General features: G+C 35.5%; 1 protein-coding gene across 3 annotated transcripts in view; it reads right to left on the bottom strand.

Moving 5' to 3' along the window:
• LOC143024756 (Na(+)/citrate cotransporter-like) overlaps positions 1-23,575 on the bottom strand; it is a 143,323-nt gene that overhangs the window by 40,966 nt on the left and 78,782 nt on the right. For all 3 annotated transcript variants that reach the window (XM_076183876.1, XM_076183875.1, XM_076183874.1), the window contains exons 4-6: positions 19,992-20,122; positions 4,771-4,883; positions 2,201-2,374 (exon numbers count right to left, since the gene is read on the bottom strand). In XM_076183876.1, coding sequence (XP_076039991.1) covers positions 2,201-2,374; positions 4,771-4,883; positions 19,992-20,122 — 418 coding nt within the window. The remainder of the gene's footprint in view (positions 1-2,200; positions 2,375-4,770; positions 4,884-19,991; positions 20,123-23,575) is intronic.

Here is a 23,575-nt window from a genome sequence, read left to right as displayed (position 1 = left end):
TTTAAGAGGAGTCAAGAGTTTTTATGACAGTAGTAGCACCTGTATTAGAATTAGAAATGGAGCGAGTTAGTTGTTTGAGGTAAAGGTGGGACTTCACCAGGGATGTGTTATGTCACCCTGGCTGTTTAATTCATATATGGGTGGGGTGGCGCGAGAGGTAAATGCAAGGGTCAGGGATTGGAGATAGTTAAAGAATATGGAGAAAAGTGGGAGATAAGTCAGTTGTTGTTTGCTGATGACACTATGCTTATAGCAGGGTCAGAGCAGGGATTAAGGAAGTTAGTGACAGAGTTTGGGAAGGTGTGTGATAGAAGGAAGTTGAAGATAAATGTGGGTAAAAGTAAGGTGATGAGATGTATAAGGGCAGAATGTGGCAGCAAAGGAAGTGAGTATTAAGGGAGAGAGATTGGAGAAAGTGGATAGTTTTAGATACTTGGGTGCGAATATGGCAGGAAAGGGAGGAGTGGAGGTAGAGTGTAGATTGAGAAAAGCAAGTAAATGCATTGGGGAATTAAAAATGTAATGAGAAATAGACATTTGGGAATGGATGCTAAGAGGAGATTGTATGAATAATTGTTTGTGCCAACAGCACTGTATGGGGCAGAAACATGGAAAATAAGAGAGAAAGAGAGGAGGAGTTTAAATGTGTTTGAGATGAGGTGCCTAAGAAGTATGATAGGGGTTACTAGTCTGGATAGTGTGAGAAATGAGGAGGTGAGGAGGAGAGCCAGAATGGAAAGGGAATTGGGAGATAAAGTTGATGAAAGAGTATTGGGATGGTTTGGACATGTGGAAAGAATGAGTGAAGAAAGATTAGTAAAAGTGGTGTGGAAAGCAAATGTGGAAGAAGTGAAAATGAGGGGTCAATCAAGGATGAGATGGATGGATGGAGTAATAAGGGGATTGGGAAAGAGGAGAATGTCTGTTGAGGAAAGATGGGAGAAGACAGTAGGTCTCCTCTTTCCCTTCTTTGTTCCAGAGTTGGTAATTCTAATTTGGACAGTCTTTGTTCATATGTCATTTTGGAAAGAGTTGGTGCCAGTTTTGTTGTTGCTCTTTGTATTCTTTCTAATTTTCTTATATTCTTTTTGGTACTGGGTGTCCATAGTGTTGCTGCGTACTCGAGTTTTGGTCTTATTAGTGTAGTTAAATTTTCTTTTATCATTTCCTCATCCAAATAGACAAATGCCACTTTTATTGACCTCAATAAATTGTAGGTTTCTCTGACTATTTTATTAATATGTTTGTCCAGTGTCATGTCTTTGCTGATCATCACTCCAAGGTCTTTTTCTAAGTTTACTTTTTACCTCTTCTTCACCAATTCTATAATCTCTTGATATTCTGTTTTCACTTTTTCCAAATTCCATTATACTACATTTCTTTAAACTGAATTTCACTTCCCACTTTTGAGTCCATTTCCAGATCTTGTCCAAGTCTTGTTGTAATGAGTTGTAGTCCTCCTCTGTTCTTACTTTCTTTGGTATTTTTGCATTGTCTGCAAAGAAATTCATATAACACTATTCCTTCATCCATGTCATTTATGTGTATGTGTGAATAATAATTTGATGCAGCCCAAAGGGATTTCTCCCCATCTTTTCTTTTTCTGCAAGAGGGGACAGAGAGGGAGGTTGTCAATTAAATGAAGCAGCCTTGCTGTGGATGTGCTGTGTCTTCACTGTCTTGCTACTATGCTTCTGACCCAGGGCAGTGGGCAAGATGCAGGGATGACCTGTCATCCAGGAAAAGCCAAGATAAGGAAGGGGGTGCATGGGAGTAGAGTATGTGGGGATGGAATGAGTAGGAGTGGTTTTTATCCCTTTGTTTTTTGGCTACCTCCCTTGTAAGGTGGAAAAAGCCTTTGGTGTATGTATGTATCACTATAACAAGTATAACCAGAGTATGGCAGTCTTTAATATCACAATGGGCAGAACAGTCTAATGATGTTATTTCACAAAGTAGTTAATAATTTTGGACTGATAATTAAGTGAACAGAGGGTATATAACATAACAAGATGTAGTAAATCAGTTTTGGGGCTCATCCAGTCATCAAGACTTGAATGAATGTCTTTCAACTCTGAAAATCATAATGTTCCGTTACATGAAAAAGATCACATAGAAGAAATATTTACCTTTATGAGTCCATTAATTAAAACTAAAATGTGTACACAAAATATTTTGAAACTTTACTGAGATACCTCACCTCTCCAAAATTCCTTTTAAAACAATATTTGGACCAGTGCCTATCAGAGAACCTGTACCACCCACATTGGCAGCATAGGCTGTCCCAAGGAAACACATATTTCGAAGACGCTGAGTCTCTTCTGAAGTAGGTGTATTTGCTTCAAGCTTTTCTTTATTTTTGATAACCTGCACTCTGTTGATTAGATACATAAACAGAAAGAAGGTCAGGAAGATAACACACTATTGGGTTCCAGGGGCAAAATTATTCTATTGAAAAATAAATATATATACAAATATGAAGGAAATATGTGAATACACAGCAGATATTCTTGGTGACAATTACTTGATACAGTTTGAAACAGGAGGAACATGTAGAAAAGTAAATTGCATCTTGGTGACAATTAGAGTAACAGGTAAATGAGTTCACAGACATCAAAATAGAAACTCATATGAATGTATCAATAAATCAATGTATCAGTACACAGATAGCGAGCACCGACGTATAACGCGCATGCCCGATCGCCATCTAGTGAGAGAATCGAGTCGGAACTAAATGTACCGGTATATGACTCATGTTGTGCGTTGGTCCCTTATTAATTTGTAGCTTAAATAGTTTGTAGGAAATATGATCTAAAAAAAGTTTATTGTAAGTAAAATATACAGAAAAATTTCGGGATTTTTACAGAAAATTTTCATTTTATATCTTGAGGAAATAATTCGTCTTTACCATTTTTTATTTAATACTGAAACAAACTACAGACTGTTTCGTTTTAGCTTTGAACCTGCAATGACAGTGGTGAATTAGGACAGTCTCTCATCGAGGTGACGTTTAGTTAATATAACTCCCGAAAGAGGGTGTTGTAGTCAGGTGTTTGACACGAGTTTATGAACGGCCGCAACGGAATTTGTACTATACCTAAAGTGAAGCAACAAAGCCAACATTAAAATTCAAACTAGGATGCTGTGAACATGGGCAAATATCATGAATATTGATCATGTTTCATGGTGTTTAGGCCTATTTAAACATGAAAAATAAGATTCGATAGATACCTACCTATACCAAATATCTATATACGGTAGCCCATATTCTTTCGTGTCACCATGGCTGTTCTTCTTGTTCTCACAGAACGTCACGGAGAAGTGTGCCGTCCCGACTTTGTGACGGCCAACATCGTCATGTTGTTGTGAAAAAAATTACACACACAGCCGCAGAATTTTTATCGTAGGCCGTAGATAATGCGCACCACTGGATAACACGCACCCCCCATTTTTAGGCCCTTCCAACGGAAAAAAGTCGCGCACTATACGCCGGAAAATACGGTAAATTTAATTTGGAAGTGGGTAAAAACAACTTCGCCGATCATGTAGTTAATGAATCGAATAAACTTCCTGCAGAGGCAGTGCAATGTAGTTCAGTTCAAAGATTTGTTTAAATAAACACCTAAGCAAGATGCTGTAATGTTTGCCATTTGTTTTATATTCTTTGTTTGTTTGTTATTGTCTGTTTATTATTATTTGCATGATTTTCAATTATTATTTATCTGTCAATTTATTATTATTTACTATTTTCCTATTTGTTTATTATTTAACTGTACCTATGCATTTATTTATTTTGTTTATTATTATTAATGGTGTTATAATTTCTATTTGTTTATTTATCATTATCATAATTTTTTTCGCATCCAACCTAGTTATGGATGAAAAGGTTTCCTGTCGGCATGCTCCTCCTTTGTAATTCTTTGAGATGTAAACACAAGGGTAATGGGCTAGGGATTGGAGATAGTTAAAGGAAATGGAGAAAAATGGGAGATAAGCCAGAAGATCAGAAGAGGGATTAAGGAAATTAGTGACAGAGTTTGGGAAAGTGGGAAAAAAGGAAGGTGAAGATAATGTGGGTAAAAGTAAGATGATGAAATGTACAGGAGGAAAGGATGACAGTAAATTAGAAGTGAGTATTAAGGGAGAGAGACTGGAGGAAGTGGATAGCTGTAGATACTTGTGGGCGAATGTGGTGAGAAAAGGAGGAGTGGAGGTAGAATGTAGTTTGAGAGAAACAAGTAAATGACTTGGGGGGATTAAAAAGTGTAATGAGAAATAGACATTTGGTAATGAATACTCTAGTCCATGTCTACTTAGGTTTATCAATTTACTTTTTTAACACTGTGTTCACTATCATCCTTTTCTCTTCAATACATATCTCCAACATTTCTCCATTAGCACTCTTGTTGCCAAACCATGATCCCCTAACAAAAGGGGCCCTTACCGTATTGACAGGGATAACCACTATACTCCAGGTATTTCATTCCTACAATTTTGTACCCTATGATGTTGCATATGGAATGCATCATTATTTGAAATCCCATGCAAATATTGCAGGAAAATGAACAAGAAAGTCCAATGAAAGACTAAATTCCCTTTTGAATTCTTAGCAAATATATCACCAACCTACTGCATAAGAATAATTTTACAAAAAGATTCTAATGACTCATTATTTAGGGGTTGAAAAAGCAAGGGCCTGAGTCAGGAACAGAAATGTAATGTTCTCTACTTTGAAACCTATAGGGTCAGAAAGTAAGAGTAACTTCTCACCTGTCTTCTTTGTTTGTGTCATCTGTCTGACTTTCGACAGGACCTGTCATGGCATTGTTCTGATGTACTTCATTCAATATTTCTATTTCACTAAAATCTTTCATGTTGCAATCCTGAAAAAATATAAACATTCAGTCACTACTTTTGCCATTTTCCTTAATATTTAGAATCATACAGCATTTAGTGAGTGTACACCTGTTTTCAAGCAAAATAATATTGATAAACTTTTAACTTCTACTATTGCTCCAAAAGGCCATCCTTAAACTATTCCTTGGGAAGTGAATTACACATTACAAAAGCAAAAGAGGAGAAAGACTTGGGAGTGTTGATAAAAGATAACCTGTCACCTAATAGACATATCAGCAGGATATTACAATATTAAAGTGGTATTCCATTGTATGGATGAAGAGATGATGAAAAAAAAAAATCAAAACCCTGATATGTCCAAGACTGGAATATGCATCAGTTTGGTACTCACACAGAGTGAATGATAAAAGCAAGATTGAGAGAATACAAAGGGTAGTGACCAAACTGGTCCCCAGTCAGGCTGATAAACTATATGAGGAAAGACTAAAGGTACTGGGTCTACCAACTTTAAAAGATCAAAGAGAAAGAGGTGATGTGATTACAGTGTTTAGGTCACTATAGGGTATAGATTGCAGTGATAGAAGAGATCTCATGATTAAAGATGGGAGGACTTTAAGAGGTCATGGAAGTAAATTAAGAAAGACCACATGTCGAAAGGCTGTGAAGAAATACAGTTTTCCATATAGATGTAGCACTCAAACAATATATGAATTCATATCTAAATATAATAACTGGAAATAAAACATATAGATTAAGTTGGAACCATACATGAATTTGAATGTAGGTATGTTAGAAAATTAGAGAATAGGAGACAGGACCCAACGAGCGTTGCTCCTCTCCTGTATACTAAAATTAGGTAAATACAATTAGGTAAATACACAGCTGTCAACTAGATTTCCGTAGGCTGCTGAATAAGACGAAAATTCTCAACAGTGCAAGGAAAGCAGGAGGCCTGGTTTGTATTGAGTGGGAAGGGGAGCTCTTGTGGTTGCCCAAGGTGATCTCTGTGCAGTGTTCAAAGTGTCTATAGTGAGGAAATGCAAAGGAATCCAGGCGGATCAGGGGAAAACGGTGACAATTTTGATGCAAATGTTGACATAAACGCAGAGCTCTCTGGAGGCGCTATACCAAAACTAAACATAAATAGAAGCTTTGAGACACCAAGGGGGATTGGTAGATCGTACGGCGAATACCTATTTTCTGGCTTTGGTAAGTACGACAAAATAAATTTGAGTCGAATCATAGACATGGAAGGGGAGTTGAATATAAATAGAAACTCGTGAGAGAGAGAATTCATGGAACTAAGGAAAGAGATTGTGATTTTAAAGAAAGACTATTTTGAAGTCAACAAAGAGGTATGTGAACTAAAGAAGAATTTCGAAATAAATAATGAGTTAAGTGAATTAAAAAAAGAACTAAATGAGGTTAAACGTGAAAATGAAAGATGAAAAACAATGATACTACCAACAGTGAGAACTACAAAAAAAGGTAAATCACAAAATAAAGGCAATGTCTGAAAGAACTGAAGAAAACTTAGGTGAGGAAAATTTGAAGATGAAGAAATGGAATGAAAACAGAGAAAACAAAGAGATAGCTTTTAAAGAAATAGTACAACAACTGATGCAGGAAAATGCAAAGGACACAACTATTCAAGAAAAAGATACAGTGGATAAAAAAAGTGTGTTGTAGTATATAGACAACAGGAAAAACATGGTTTGGTTAGGTACTAGAGAGAAATAGAAGAAAAAGAAATGGCAAAACTAATGATAAAATAAGTAAAAGACGATGATCATGAAATAGAAAAAGAAATAGAGGAAGTATATAGAGTGGGACAATATTCTAAAGAAAGAAATCGACCCCTAAAGATAAAACTAAGATCACAAATGGTAGCAGAAGGCATACTGGCAAAATCATGTAAGTTGGCAAAGAGTGAATATTACAACAATATATGAATAAAAAGAGAGATGAATGATGAGGAAAGAGAAAGAGAGAAGACACTAAGAGATGAAAAAAAAACGCGAAAAGAACGGAGACCGAAGGTAAGGAATTCTATTGGAGAGTCTTAGACATGAGGCTGAGACAATGGTACATCAAGATAAGCGAAACGAAAGGAAAAGAAAACGGGATAGAGAAGAAAAAAAGTGGCCTATACTAATATAGATGGATTAATCTCAGGATTGAGTAAACTAAATTATCATCTGTCAGAAGAAAAACCAGACATAATGGGAACTGTAGGGACGAAATTAAGGGGTCTACTACCACCACCAAATAGTGTTGGACATGGGTTATATAATTATTGGATTAAAACAGAAATTATAAACAGGGCGGAGGAATCATGTTTTTGGCTAAGAAAAACTTAAATGTGACGGTTACAGAGGGAAAAAAACAGTGTGGAAATGATCATGATACAACTTGAAGACAGCGACTTGAAAAGTAGAAAGTTTGTTGTGATTTATGAGCCCCTAAAAACGGGCGCTTGGAAAGAGGGCGAGCATGCAAAAATGTTAGAAGATACAAGGCATTCATTAAACGAGATGCTGAAGGATGGAGGTAACCTGCTACTTGTGGGAGATTTTAACTGCAAGGAAATCTGTTGGGAAGAGATGACAGTGAAAGGCAGAGAGGATCTATAGGTAAATGTATTACTTGACATGACTATAGAGCATACAATGACACAATGGATAAAAAAAACAGATATAGAAGTAATGAAGAACCGTCGAGACTAGATTTAATATTTACAACAGAACCTGATTTTGCGGAAAATTGAATACAAGACACCATTTGGAAAGAGTGACCACATACTAATAGAGGTTGAATTAAAGGAGGAAATATATATAGAGAGAGAAATGAGAAATACGGAAAAGGAAGACTGATGTACAACAAAACGGACTTTGGGAAACTTAAGATTTTTTTTTTTTTTTCAAAATGCAAATTGGGATTTTTTTTTTTTTTTAAGAAGAGATACAAGTGGAAGAGAAATGGATGTTTTTGATGGAAATTTATAATGAAGGAGTAAATAAATACGCACCAAGACAGAAACAGGAAAAGGTGTACATTAAGGACTGGTTCAACAGAAGATGCTGTGAGCCAAAAGAGGAGATAAAGCTTGGAAAATATAGATAAAAGATAAAAAAACCTGGAAAGTGTCAAATATATATCAACCACAGAAATGAATTTGTAAAAATGCGCAAAAAAAAAAAAAAAAAACTACGAAAAAGACATCATAAAAATATAAAGATCAACCCAAACTATTCTATAGATATGTGAATGGTAAACTAAAAAATAAACAGGAAATAGTGAAACTACGAAACGGAAATATATAATATACAGAGTATTTAGAAATGGCTGAAGTCAGGATCATACACTTAAAGTCGGTTTTCACCAGAGAAATAGTACGGCATTGAGACGAAGGAATTGAAGTACGATCACACCCCATAAGGGAAATAACAATAACACAAAATGAAATAATGGATCAACTAACGAACCTTGATGTCAGGAAATCACACGGTACAGACGGAATTGCAAATTGGATCCTAAAGGAATGTAAAGAAGAATTAATGGACAAAATATATAACATAATAAGTTGCTCACTCAGAGAAGGAAAAATACCAAAGGACTGAAAAATGCCAATATTGTACCAATATATAAAGGAGGAAACAAGGAACAAACAAATTACAGACCGGTCTCCCTTACAATCACTGTAGCTAAAGTTTGTGATTATCAAGAATAGATGGATAAAACATCTGGAAGAAAACAATATTATAAACCCGAGACAATTGGGATTCAGGCAAGGAAGATCGTGTGCCACAAACTTAATCTGTTTCTACTCAAGACTAATAGATATGAAGAAAGGGATAGATGGGCTGATTGTGCTTTCCTTGACTTACAAAAAGCCTTCGTCAAAGCACCACACAAAAGATTATTAAAAAAAAAAAAAAAAAAAAAAAAAAAGGAAAACATAGAAGGGATACAAGGTAAATTAGTAAACTGGATGGAGAATTTCTTGCATGGCAGAAAAATGAGAGTAATGCCAAGAGAAAAGAATTCAGCTTGGGAGGAAGTGATTAGTGGAGTTCCACTAGGATCGGTACTGGCCCCAATAATGTTCGCTATTTATGTGAATGACATGGATGAAGATGTGGATTGTTATATGAGTTTCTTTGCAGATGATGCTAAATTGCTGAGGAAATTGAATACTGAAGCGGATTGTGAATCACTACAGGGGGACCTAAACAAGGTTTGGAAATGGAGCCAAAAGTGGGAAGTAGACTTCAACATAAAGAAATGTGGCATAATGGAGTTAGGAAAAAATAATATATATATATATATATATATATATACATATACATATACATATATATACTGTATACACATATATATACATACATATATATATACATATATATATATATATATATATATATGTATGTATGTATACTAGTCACACTAATAAGGCCTAGACTGGAGTATGTTGCGACACATTGGTCACCCAATACCAAAAAGAATATAAAGAAAATTGAACAAATCCAGAGAGCAGTCACGAAAATGGCCCCAACACTTTCAAACCTGTCATTTGATGAAAGACTGGTTAAATTGACATTACCGACTTTGGAACAATGACGAGAAAGAGGAGCCCTGCTGACCAATTATAGAATCATGAAAGGCACAGAAGTCCTTGATAGAGAGGACTTATTAAATTGGGATAAGAGACATACAAGGGGACATGATAAGAAACTCAAAAAGGATAGTTATAGAAGAGACCTGAAAAAAAAAAAATTCCATACAAAGTGGTGGGTGTCTGGAACTGGATAAAACAACAGCGTGTCCAAAAACTATACACGGATTTAAGAGCAAACTAGACACTGCGAGATACAAAGACGGGACATCACGAGTATAGATACCCTTCCCATAAGATACAACTAGGTAAATACAGGCCTACTCAAAATGTATGATGTTAGAAAGTACACTAGGTCTCTACTTGTGCGGTCTTTTGGGTCCAGGACATAAACCCACTTCAGGAATTGGCCCTGGACACTACCAATTCTCAAAATGGGCCTATATCCTGGGCCCAAACGTCCGCACAAGTGCTGGTTGGCAAGTGTTGCATTGAGAAACTTTGGTGTATGCTTATGATACAATCTTTATTTCCCAGTTACTGACATCAATAAATATAATGAGTATGGACTAGTATGATTTAAGGAAGGAATAACAAAGAACTTAACTTAAATGAAGAAAATACAAAATGTAAATAATTTAGGACAAGAGAGAATTAGAGAATTAAATGGATTTCAGCCAAAGTGACTTATGAAAACTATGATCAAGTAGCGACAGTCATAAATGATGAATATCTATATGTCCTTAAAAATAATGGTGAAGGGTTGTGTATTTTCTTTATATGATTGGGAGGGTACCGCAGGGTAAGACATGCTCCCAAAAGCAACGCACACACACGACAGTCGAAGTGACAGCGAAGATTAGAACTTCAGAAAAAAACATACATGTTCGTGGATATCAACGACGAGGGAGTACCTTTATGTATCTATAGGAAAGGGGAAAGCTCGTGGTGTAGTGGGAAGGCGATGAAAAAGGAGAAGGGGAGGGATTACTGAGGAAAATGGAAGGAAATGAGGAAGGAGAAGACTGGGTCCAGGAGGCGAGGCGCCTTGTAAACAAATGGAGGCAGGATGATTTTGGTGAAGAAGGGATTAGCAAAAATGTAAAGATTAGAAATATAGATAAGAGCAGCACAATGGAAGGTGAAGATAATAATTTCCATGAATTTAATGAGGGGGGGGGGATACCAACCTCCCCCAATTAGCAAGCCTAGAGGAAAAACTTGAGAAAATGACCGAATATTGGGAGAGTAGGTTTGGTCAACTTACACGGATTGCGCGGAGAGTTGAAAAATTGGAAGAATTAGAGAAGGTGAACAAAAACCAAACAAAAGAAACGGAAGAATTAAAAGACAGTTAAAAGAAGTAAAAGATGACAACGAGGAATTAAGAGAATAAAGAGACCATAGCAAAAGAAGCACAGGGTTGAAAGAAAATCCAAGAGAACAACAAAATTGCATTTAATGATATAGTGACACAGCATATGAAAGAACAAACTGAAAACACATTTATTAACGTGATGAGGGAGAAGGAGAATATAGTAAGAGACTTAGCAGATAAAAAGAAGTGTATAATTATATTAGGGATGGAAGAGAAGTATAATCTAAATAGGACTACAAGAATAAAGGAGGAAAAGGAAAAAGTAAATAATATATTAGAAGTAGTTCAAGAAGATGAACCTGAAATAACAAAAAAAATTGAAGAAATATATAGGCTCGGGAAATATAATACAGATAAGACCAGACCAATTAAGGTTAAATTCAGGTCACAAACGACAGCAGAGAATATCTTAGCAAAAACAGGGAAACTAGCAGACAGTGAGCAACATAAAAAGGTATGGATAAAAAGAGAAATGAATAAAGAGGAAAGAGAGGATGAGAAATCAAAAAGGCTGGAAGCTAAAGGAAAAAACGAGAAAAGAACAGAGTCAGAAAAAGAGAAATTCTATTGGAGAGTAGTGTTTATGAAAATGAGGAGATGGTTCATAAAATACAAAAAACGGAAAGGAAACAGAAAACACGATGGAAGTAGCAGCAAATTAAAAGTGTCTTACACAAACATAGAAGGCTTAATAACAGGCTTGAACGAACTGAATGATTACCTGATGGAAAAAGAACCGGACATAATGGGAATTATAGAGACAAAATTGAAAGGTCCACTACCACCCAACAGTATAGGATATGGTGCATATAATTATTGAATTAGAAACAGAGAGGTAAAACAAGGGGTGGAGTTATGTTCCTGACTAAGAAGGATATAAATGTGAGGAATGTCACATATGGAAAGAATAGAGTAGAGATTATTATGATGGAAGTGGAGGACAGGGATGGGAGGAGCATGAAGTTTGTAGTAAATTATGTGCCTCCTAAAACGGCTTCATGGGAAGCGAAAGAACACAAAAGTATGTTAGAAGACACAGGGATAACACTAAATAGGACAATGGAAGATGGAGGAAGAATAGTTATAATGGGTGACTTTAACTGTAAAGAAATTTGCTGGGAAGATATGACAGTGAAGGATGGAGACGACCTATGGGGAAATGTACTACTTGATATGATTATAGAACATACAATGACGCAATGGATACAAGAGAATACTAGGTATAGAAATGAGGAAGAACCATCGAGACTGGACCTAATAATCACATCAGAACCCGAGAATAGTGGACAATATTGAATATAAGACGCCAATAAGTAAAAGTGACTACATATTGGTTGAACTGGAACTAAATGAAGAAAGATACATGGAAAAAAAATGAACAATATAGAAAGGGAAGGTGGATGTATGGAAAAACTATTTTGGATAAAATAAGATAATTCTTTCAAAAAGCAGACTGGGAAAGGATATACAAGGAGGAAACAATAGTAGAAGACAATTGGAATATTTTGACAAAAAATTATAAAGGAGTGGAAAAGTATGTCCCAAGACAAAAACAAGAAAAAGGATATGTAAAGTGTTGGTACAACAAAAGACGTAAGGAGATAAAAGACAAAAGGGATCAAGCTTGGATAAAATGGAAAAAGGACAACAGACCTGAAAATGGAAAATATATACTAGTTATAGAAATGAATATGTACAAATGTGCACAGCAGAAAAGAGAAAGTATGAAAAAGATGTCATAGAAAAATGTAGAGATCAACCAAAACTATTTTACAGATTTGTAAACAACAAACTGAAAAACAAACAAGAATTAGAGAAACTACGACAAGGAGGAGTTGAATACACAGAGGAAATAGAAATGGCAGAAATTATGAACAACCATTTTAATCGGTGTTTACGAGGGAGAACATACAACTTAGAGATATCGAGTGGGAGGAGAAAGTTCCCCCCCCCCTCCCCATGAAAGAGATAGAAGTGACAAGGAATGAAATAATGAATTCCTTGAGTAAACTCGATGTCAGAGAATCGCATGGACCAGATGAAATGGCAAACTGGATTTTGAGAGAATGCAGGAATGAATTAATAGACAAAATACATAGTCTAATAAGCAGTTCATTCAAAGAAGGAAAAGTTCCAGAAGATTGGAAAAGAGCAAATATAGTACCAATATATAAAGGGGGAAACAAAGAAGACCCCACTAACTATAGACCGGTCTCTCTTACAAGTACGATAGCTAAAATTTGTGAAAGAAAGATCAAAACTAGATGGGTAAGGCATCTGGAAAAAACAACGTACTAAATCCAAGACAATTTGGATTTAGATAAGGACGATCATGCGTCACAAGCTTAATGTGTTTCTATTCAAGGCTAATAGACGTGATACAAGAAAGAGATGGATGGGCTGATTGTGTATTTCTAGACCTGAAAAAAGCTTTTGATAAGGTGCCACATAAAAAAATTGCTAAAGGTATTAGAAACTGCGGGAGGAATACAGGGCAAACTGCTGAAGTGGATGGAAGACTTCTTGCATGAAAGAAAAATGAGAGTGGTGATAAGAGACAAACGCTCTAATTGGGATGAAGTGATTAGTGGAGTTCCACAAGGAACAGTTCTGGCCCCAATAATGTTTGCTATATATATCAATGACATAGATGAAGGAATCGAAAGTTATATGAGCTTTGCGGACGATGCAAAATTGTTGAAAAAAGTGAACACTGTAGAAGATAGTGAGTCACTACAGAGTGATCTCAATAAAGTATGGGAATGGTGTAGGAAGTGGGAGATGGAATTCAATATTAAGAAGTGTAATATAATGGAGTTTGGAAAAAGCAAAAAAAGAATAGTGAGATCATATAAATTGGGAGAAGAAGAAATTAAAAAAGTATAAAATGAGAAGGACTTGGGAGTCATTATTATGAATGATATGTCCCCTGAGAAATGTATAAACAAGATTTTTGGAGAAACTTATAATTTGATAAGAACAATCAAAGTGGCATTTACATACCTGGACAAAGAAATTGTGATGAAAATAATGGTCACTTTGATAAGACCAAGATTGGAATATGCAGCGACGACGTAGTCACCAAGTACAAAAAATATATAACAAAACTTGAAAGAATACAGAGTAATTACGAAATTGGCACCAACACTCAGAACTATCATATGAAGAGAGACTAGCAAAACTTGAACTACAGACATTAGAGCAAAGAAAAGAGAGAGGAGACTTGATAACTATTTATAGAATCATGAAAGGCATAGAAACTATTGATACAGAGGATCTAATAAAATGGGATGGTAGAGATACAAGAGGACATGGAAAGAAAATCATGAAAGACAGCTGTAGAAGAGACCTGAAAAAGAACAGCTTTCCCCACAGGGTAATAGACGTTTGGAACAAGGTAGATGAGAAAGTGGTGTGTGCAAAAATAATACACGAATTTAAAAAGTCTAGATAAAACGAGATATGAAGACGAGACACCACGAGCATAGCTCCCCTTCCCGTAAAATACAACTAGGTAAATACAACTAGGTAAATACACACACACGTCGGTTGGGGTGACACCGAAGTCTGGACTCCGGTGATATCTTCAAATTTCGAGGATCACAACGACAAGGAAGTACCTGTGTTGTATCAATAGGAAAGGGGAAAGCTCGTGGTGTAGTGGGAAGGTGAAGAAAAAGGAGAAGGGGAGGGATTACTGTGGAAAATTGAAGGAAATGTGGAAGGGGAAGATAGGGCCCAGGAACTCAGACGGCATGTCAGCAAAAGACGGCCTGACGATAGTGGTGAATTCGATGTGATTAGTAAAAATGTAAAGATTAGAAATATGGATATGAGCAGCGCAATGGAAGGTAAAAATAACTATTTCCATGGATTTAATGAGGGAAGAAATGACAACCTCCCCCGACTAGTAAATCTAGAGGAGAAACTAAAAGAAATGAATGAAAATGGGGAAGCTAAGTTTAACCAAATAAAGTTGATTACTCAAAGAGTTGATAAACTGGAAGAACTAAAGAAGGAGAATCAAAACCTAACTAAATAGTAGAATTAAAAAGAGAGTTAAGAGAAGTAAAGGATGAGAATGAGGAATTGAAAAGGAGTAATAAAGAGAATAAAGAGTCCATAGCAAAAGAGGTAAGTGGTTGGAAAAAAGTACAAGAGAACAATAAATGGAATTTAGAGGTATAATGGAACAGCAGATGAAAGAACAAACTAAGGACACAGTTATTAAAGTGATAAGGGAGAAGGAGAATATAGTAAGAGACTTGGCGGATAAAAAGAAATGTATATATTAGGGATGGAAGAGAAGTATAATCTAAATAGGACTACAAGAATAAAGGAAGAAAAGGAAAAAGTAAATAAGATATTAGAAGTAGTTCAAGAAGATGAACCAGAAACAGGGAAACAAATAAAAGAAATATATAGGCTAGGGAAATACAATATAGATAAGACCAGACCAATTAAGGTTAAATTCAGGTCACAAATGACAGCAGAGAATATCTTATCAAAACAGGGAAACTAGCTGACAGTGATCGATACAAACAGGTATGGATAAAAAGAGAAATAAATAAAGAGGAAATAGATGAGGAAAAAATCAAAGAGACTAGAAGCTAAGGGGAAAAAACGTGAAAAGAACAGTCAGAAAAAGAGAAATTCTATTGGAGAGTAGTGAACATGAAAGTGAGGAAATGGTTTATAGCAGAGAAAAACGGAAGGAAAACAGAAAACCCAATGGAAGTATCAGAAAATTAAAAGTGTCTTACACAAATATAGATGGATTAATAACAGGCTTGGACGAACTGAATTATTACCTGATGGAAAAATAACCGAACATAATGGGAATTGTAGAGACAAAATTGAAAGGCCCACTACCCCCAACAGTGTAGGACATGGTGTATATAATTATTGGTTTAGAAACAAGAGGTAACAAGGTGGTGGATTATGTTCCTGACTAAGAAGGATATAAATGTGAGGAATGTCACATATGGAAAGAATTGAGTAGAGATGATTATGATGGAAGTGGAGGACAGGGATGGGAGGAGCATGAAGTTTGTGGTAAATTATGTGCCTTCTAAAACGGCCTCGTGGGAAGAAAAAGAACACAAAAATATGTTAGAAGACACAGGGATAACACTAAATAGGATAATGGAAGATGGAGGAAGAATAGTTATAATGGGTGACTTTAATTGTAAAGAACTCTGTTGGGAACAGATGACAGTGAAGGGTGGGTGACGACCTATGGGGAAATGTACTACTTGATATGATTATAGAACATACAATGACACAATGGATACAAGAGAATACTAGGTATAGAAATGAGGAAGAACCATCGAGACTGGACCTAATAATCACATCAGAACCTCAAATAATGGACAAGATTGAATATAAGACACCAATAAGTAAAAGTGACCACATACTACTTGAACTGGAACTAAATGAGGAAAAATACATGGAAAAAAAAGAACAATATAGAAAGGGAAGATTGATGTATGGATTTTTTTTTTTTTTTATAAAATAAGATAATTCTTTCAAAAAGCAGATTGGGAAAGGATATACAAGGAGGAAACAACAGTAGAAGAGAATTGGAATATTTTGACAAAGATTTATAAAGGAGTGGAAAAGTATGTTCCAAGACAAAAACAAGAAAAAGGATATGTAAAGTGTTGGTACAACAAAAGGTGTAGGGAGTTAAAAGACAAAAGGGATCAAGCTTGGATAAAATGGAAAAAATACAAAAGACCTGAAAAATGGATAATACTACTAGTTATAGAAATCAATATGTACAAGTGTACAGAGAAGAAAAAAGAAAATGCGAAAAGGATGTCATAGAAAAATATAAAGATCAACCAAAACTATTTTATACATTTGTAAACAACAAGCTGAAAAACAAACAAGAATTAGTGAAAGTACAAGCAGGAGTTGAATACACAGAGGAAACAGAAATGGCAGAAATTATGAACAACCATTTTTAACCGGTGTTTACGAGGGAGAACATACAACTTAGAGATGTCGAGTGGGAGGAGAAAGCCCCTCCTATGAAAAAGATAGAAGTAACAAGAAATGAAATAATGAATCACTTGAGTAATCTCGATGTCAGAAAATCACATGGACTAGATGAAATGGCAAACTGAATTTTGAGAGAATGCAGGAACGAACTAACAGACAAAATACATGGTCTAATAAGCAGTTCATTCAAAGAAGGAAAAATGCCAGAAGATTGGAAAAGAGCAAATATAGTACCAATATATAAAGGCTGAAACAAGGAAGACCCTACTAACTATAGACCGGTCTCTCTTACAAGTACGATAGCTAAAATTTGTGAAAGAAAGATCAAAACTAGATGGGTAAGGCATCTGGAAAAAACAACGCACTAAATCCAAGGCATTTTGGATTTAGAAAAGGAAGATCATGCGTCACAAGCTTAATGTGTTTCTATTCAAGGCTAAAAGATGTAATACAAGAAAGAGATGGATGGGCTGATTGTGCATTTCTAGACCTGAAAAAAGATTTTAATAAGGTGCCACATAAAAAATTGCTAAAGAAATTAGAAACTGCAGGAGGAATACAAAGCAAACTGCTGAAGTGGGTGGAAGACTTCTTGCATGAAAGGAAAATGAGAGTGGTGACAAACATTCTAATTAGAATGAAGTGATAAGTGGAGTTCCACAAGGAACAGTTCTGGCCTCAATAATGTTTGCTATATATACTAATGATATGGATGAAGGAATTGAAAGTTATATGAGCTTCTTTGCGGACGATGCAAAATTGTTGAAAAAAGTGAAAAATGTAGAAGATTGTGAGTCACTGCAGAGTGATCTCAATAAAGTATGGGAATGGAGTAGGAAGCGGGGGATGGAATTCAATATTAAGAAGTGTAGTACATTGAAATTTGGAAGAAGCAAACAAAGAATAGTGGGATCATATACATTGGGAGAGGAAGAAAGTAAAAAAGTAGAAAATGAGAAGGACCTGGGAGTCAATATTATGAATAATATGTCCCCTGAGAAACATATAAACAAAATTTTTTGAGAAACCTATGATCTAATAACAATCAAAGTGGCATTTATATACCTGGACGAAGAAATGGTTAAGAAAATACTAGTCATTTTGATAAGACCAAGATTGGAGTATGCGGCGACGACGTGGTCACCAAGCACAAAAAAAAAAAAAAATGTATAACAAAACTTGAAAGAATACAAAGAGCAATTACGAAATTGGCACCAACACTCTCAGAACTATCATATGAAGAGAGACTAGCAGAACTTGAGCTACAGACAGTAGAGCAAAGAAGAGAGAGAGAAGACTTGATAACTATTTATAGAATCATGAAAGTTATAGAAACTATTGATAGAGAGGATCTAATAAAATGGGATAGTAGAGATACAAGAGGACACGGAAAGAAAATCAAGAAAGACAGTTATAGAAGAGACCTGAAAAATAACAGCTTTCCCCACAGGGTAATAGACGTTTGGAAGAAGTTAGATGAGAAAGTGGTGTGTGCAAAAAGAATACACGAATTCAAAAAACAGTCTAGATAAAACGAGATATGAAGATGGGACACCACGAGCATAGCTCCCCTTCCCGTAAAATACAGCTAGGTAAACACACACACACACACACACACACACACACACACACACACACACACACACACACACACACACACACACACACACACACATATATATATATATATATATATAAACATATGGGCGCGATTCGACAAAATTGAAGTCCAATTAGCAGAGCTGGGCGCGTTCCTATGTGCGTTCTTTGGTGCATTCCGCTTTAGTTTGGCCGCGGTTAGCGCTCGCAAACTATTAAAGCAATATAGGTGCCGGTATAGCATGTGTCCTACGAAAATTTTATTTGTAGTATGTGGCCTACCTGATTTTTATTTTTGTATGAACCTGTCTCTTAAGCTTTAATATTTTGGGAGCGCTAATCGCGGCCAAACTAAAGCGAAACGCACCTAGGAACGCACCTAGCAACGCGCCCAGCTCTGCTGATTAGTGATTACCGGTTCGGCAGCTCAAGTCAGATTCGATTATCCGATTCGGGTGCCAAAAAATCTAAGTCCGATTAGCGATTATCCGATTTAATTATATTTTTTAATCGATTCGATAATTTTAAAAGTGATTCAGTGTTTGTAAAGAGATTTTCAATATGTCTAAAGAGGATTTAATGCTTTTTTACACTGAATAAGCCATTTCTAACTAATAGAAAGAGAAACTAATCTTTTAAGATAAAAAAAAATGCCATATAAAAATACGAAAGTGAATTGAACAGAATAAAATGAATTTTTTTTTTTACTAGAGAAAAACACAGAAAATATTAAGAAACTGTTATTGCGAAAAAACAACAACAACAACAATAATAATGATAATAACAATAATGATAATAGTAATAATAATAAAAACAACGGCGTCGACCTGGATTAATCGCAAATCCCTTTAAATCTTGGGCAGTCCGATTGTGATTATCCGATTTGTTTGGCGGGAGTTAGTCCGATTCGATTATCTGATTCGAAAATGCGAATCCGATTAATCGGATAATCGAACTTCCGAATCCGACTGCCCACCTCTGTGTATATGTATATACATCGTGATGTTTGGGCCTGGGTTATGAAGGAGTATCCTAAGGAAAGGGTGAAAAAATGTGCCCTCTGTAATGAATTCAAGACAGAATACAAGGAATTCCCTAATCTTTTCGTCACAACCAAAGAAGCCCTAGTAAACGATAAAATCAGGAAATTCTATCGAAAGGTTAGGGAAAGAACTTTCAAAGAAAAATAAAATGAAATAAAACAAAATAAAAGAATGTGAAGAATACAAAAAAGAAAAGCATAAACTAGTGAAAAAAAAGAGTCCAAAAAGGGTTGCGAAAGAAGACATCAACACTCCTTAAAAAGAAAAATGTATAAGAGATAAATAAAATAACCCATTTTAACATTTCATAGTTGGTCCTGATATAGCCAGGACGACGAAGCCGGTGCTTGTAAAAAAAAAAAAAAAAAAAAAAAAAAAAAAAAAAAGTATTGTGTCAAGACATGAAAATATGTGGGCTAAACCCTCCTGAAAGAACAGTAATTTTTTTTAGCTGTTTATTTTAGATACTTATTTCTTTCGGCCCTATGCATACCTTGGTCAACTCATTAAGAATAGCACCAATAACTGGGGTCATCATTGCTGTGGTGGCCGTGTTGCTGATCCACATGGACAAAAACATGGTCACTAACATGAAACCAGCCATCAACCGCCGTGGGCTCTGCCCTGAAACAAGACAGAAATACTACATCTTAGAAAATAAGTAAATAAATAAACAAATAAATAAATAAATGAATAAATAAATAGAGGATACAATGCAGTGATACACAGCTGACTGTGGAATTACGCATTAATACAATGTGCGAGACATATTGACCTCTGCAGAGGATTAAAGTGGTAAATATGCATGATCATGAGGTGCTGTCCTGCTGCACTGCTTCTGCCCCAGGCAGTGGGCGAAAAACAGGGATGGCCCTTTATCCACAAAGAGCTTATATATCTTTAAAAGGGGAACAAATGGATGCTGGATGGGTGAAGGATGGGTACATGCCTTAGCTGGCTACCTCCTTTGTAAGGGAGAAGAAGCCTTTTGGTATAAAAGAAATATTATAAATCAATGTAAAATATGGTATAGTTATTTATGGTTACACATTGTTATCCTGAAAGCTGGTCCGCCAAGTAGGATCCTGTTCTAAAAGAGATGAAGCTTTTTATGGCTTAGAGTGGACGCTAGGTTACATAATGGTACTATTTGCAACTCCACAGTGTAACAATAGTACCATATATATATGTATATATATATACATATATATATATATATATATATATACATATATATATATATATATATATATATATATTTTTTTTTTTTTTTTTTTTTTGGGGGGGGGGGCGTGGCCTTGGACAATACCTTAAATAGTTTTTTCTTCAGTTTAGTCTACAGAGTGTTTACATGAATTTGTAATGTACTGTACACAATTGAAACAGTGGGAACATTCGATGTAATAAAAATTGCTCATTGATACAAACCCCAGTTTTCACTTAATTAAACTGGAGGCAGTGATTTTTTTCTTCTTGTTTAAATTTTGGACTAAACTAAAATGACTTGCGTTTACTTTAATAATGACCAGTATGTCAATATATTTGATTGAATATGACAAAGGGAGCATTACTTATATTCTGGACTGGAAGGACTTTGATATATATTTAGGGTTGACGCAGCCCAAAGGGATTTCTCTCTGTCTTCTCTTTTTCTGCATGAAGGGACAGAGATGGAGAGTCACTGATAAAGTGACGTGGCCTTACAGTGGATGTACTGTGTGTTGCTACATTGCCTCTGACCCAGGGCGATGAGTGGGGTAAAAGGATGACCCATCATCCACGAGGAGCTAAGATGAGAGTAGGGGAAAGAGTGGTGGATGGGAGCGGAATGTGTGGGAATAAGTACGTGCCTTTGAATTAGCTTCCTCCGTTATAGGGAGGGAAAGCTCTTGGTGTATATATAAATATAAATTATACATATATATATATATATATATATATATATATATATATATATATATATATATATATATATATATATATATAAATATATATATATATATATATCTTTGTTCACGACATTTTGCAAAGAAATGGAAGTCTCGAAGTCTACACCTTACTCTTCAATTTCTGTGCTGTAATTCTATGGCAAACCGTAGGAGTGTGGCAAGTCCTTTCTTACTTAGTTATTGTATATATTTATTGTATATGTATCTCCTTTATTGTATATGTAATACTTCTTTATTATACATGAGTACTTAATATCAACATATATTTATTGTAAATGTTTTGTATAAGTAAGCCTATGTAGTCATTACATTATATAAGTGCCCTATACACAATTACATAACCGATTATATATACGTCATTAGGCGTACCCTACAAGCGTATGCGCTATACCAATTTTACGTGCCATAGCATGGTACTTAAAATAACGTTGCCCTTAACCATTTGGCATTCATATTCTTCATTATATGTAATTGTTTTCTTGTTTCTGTATATTCTTATGTATGCACCTAGATGTGTTGTCTGTATTGTTTTGCCTGGTCTTTTCTCCGCCTGGCAACAGTGCATCAGAAAAGAGGGTGGGGATTACGTGCTGATGCCTAAGGCTGGGCCCCTAGCCAGGGTTGCCAGGTGGTGCCAAATTTGGCAAAATGTGCCATAAAATGGCTATCTCTTAAAAAACTGCCAAATTCTTATGGCACTTTTGTAATTTTGCCATAAACATGCCAAATTTTTATTTTCTATAATATACCATGAGTCAATTTTAGTAAGTCTCTTATGAAATGTCTTGATAAATTTTGCTGGATAATAGAAGGAATCAAACTTTTATTTTCTATTATATATTTTAGTTAAAATACCAAATAGTATGGGTCAATTTTTGTTCCAATGTCTTTTGAGATAAGATGTCATTGATAAATTTTGCTGGATAATGGAAGGAATCAAACTTTATTTATACATATTTTCTATGTTAGTATATGTATGATTAACCTAGTTTTGATGTGGATGAAGATGGTAAGAGGTTTCATATTGATGGAGAAATTGCCTAATTCCTGGAATAAAAAAAACTTGTTTAGTTTTGTACCTGTTTCTGTATTTCCTCCTGCCTATGACTTATTCATTTTCAAAAAATGTGTCTGGACACATGTCTAGACTTTATCCCTTATTTTCAATTACTGGTATGTAGTTACTTATTTCCAATTTATTAGTTTTACATAGATGAAAATTCTTGGTTTTCATAGAGATGTAGAAGAATATTCTTCCATTTTCAAGTAACTACTCCACTCTCTCTCTCTCTCTCTCTCTCTCTCTCTCTCTATATATATATATATATATATATATATATATATATATATATATATATATATATATATATATATATATATATAATTTTTTTTTCTCCCAAATTCTTGCCAAATTGGGCATTAGTGTTGCCAAAAAATGCCAAAATTCACACAAATTAATGCCACAAAATGTTGGAACCACCTGGCAACCCTGCCCCTAGCATCCGCCTGGAAGCAGATCACTTCCTATCATACTTGTGTGTAGACCTTACGTAATAAACTCCCAACAGAAAAACAGTGTGTTTGCACTTAACCACAGGATCTATCTATCCATCTATACACCAATAGGCTTCCTCTCCCCTAAAAGGGAGGTAGCCAGCTAAGGCATGCTGCATCCACCCACCTCCACCCATCCCACTCCCATCTATCACCCATTTCCCTCTCTTCTTAGCTCCTTGTGGATGAAGGGTCATCCCTGTCCCCTGCTGCTGGTGGGAAACAATGTAGCAAGACACAGCACATCCATAATAGAGCCAACCACTTCATTTATATGGCAACCCTTCGTTCTTGTCCCCCCATGAAAAAAGAAAAAAAAAATCAGGCCGCATCCATTTCTATTCCATCCACAACCACTCTCCATTTACACCTATATTCTGCCTCTCTTTTCTTGTTCGACAGACATTCCCCTTATACCCAAAGCCTCCTTCATTCAGGGCCCTCATATAGGTTGGGGGTTTGGCATATGCCCATGGGTGGCAATTCTATCCTCGACTTGCCTCCCACAAGGCTGACAAAATAATTATATTAAAAAAGAGGTCAAAAGAAGCCCTGCATGTTTTACCATAACTGA

This window comes from Oratosquilla oratoria, chromosome 4 (assembly GCF_046742065.1).
Source record: "Oratosquilla oratoria isolate Oo_2021 chromosome 4, ASM4674206v1, whole genome shotgun sequence".
Classification (NCBI taxonomy): domain Eukaryota; kingdom Metazoa; phylum Arthropoda; class Malacostraca; order Stomatopoda; family Squillidae; genus Oratosquilla; species Oratosquilla oratoria.
This window is presented reverse-complemented; position numbering and strand designations above follow the sequence as displayed.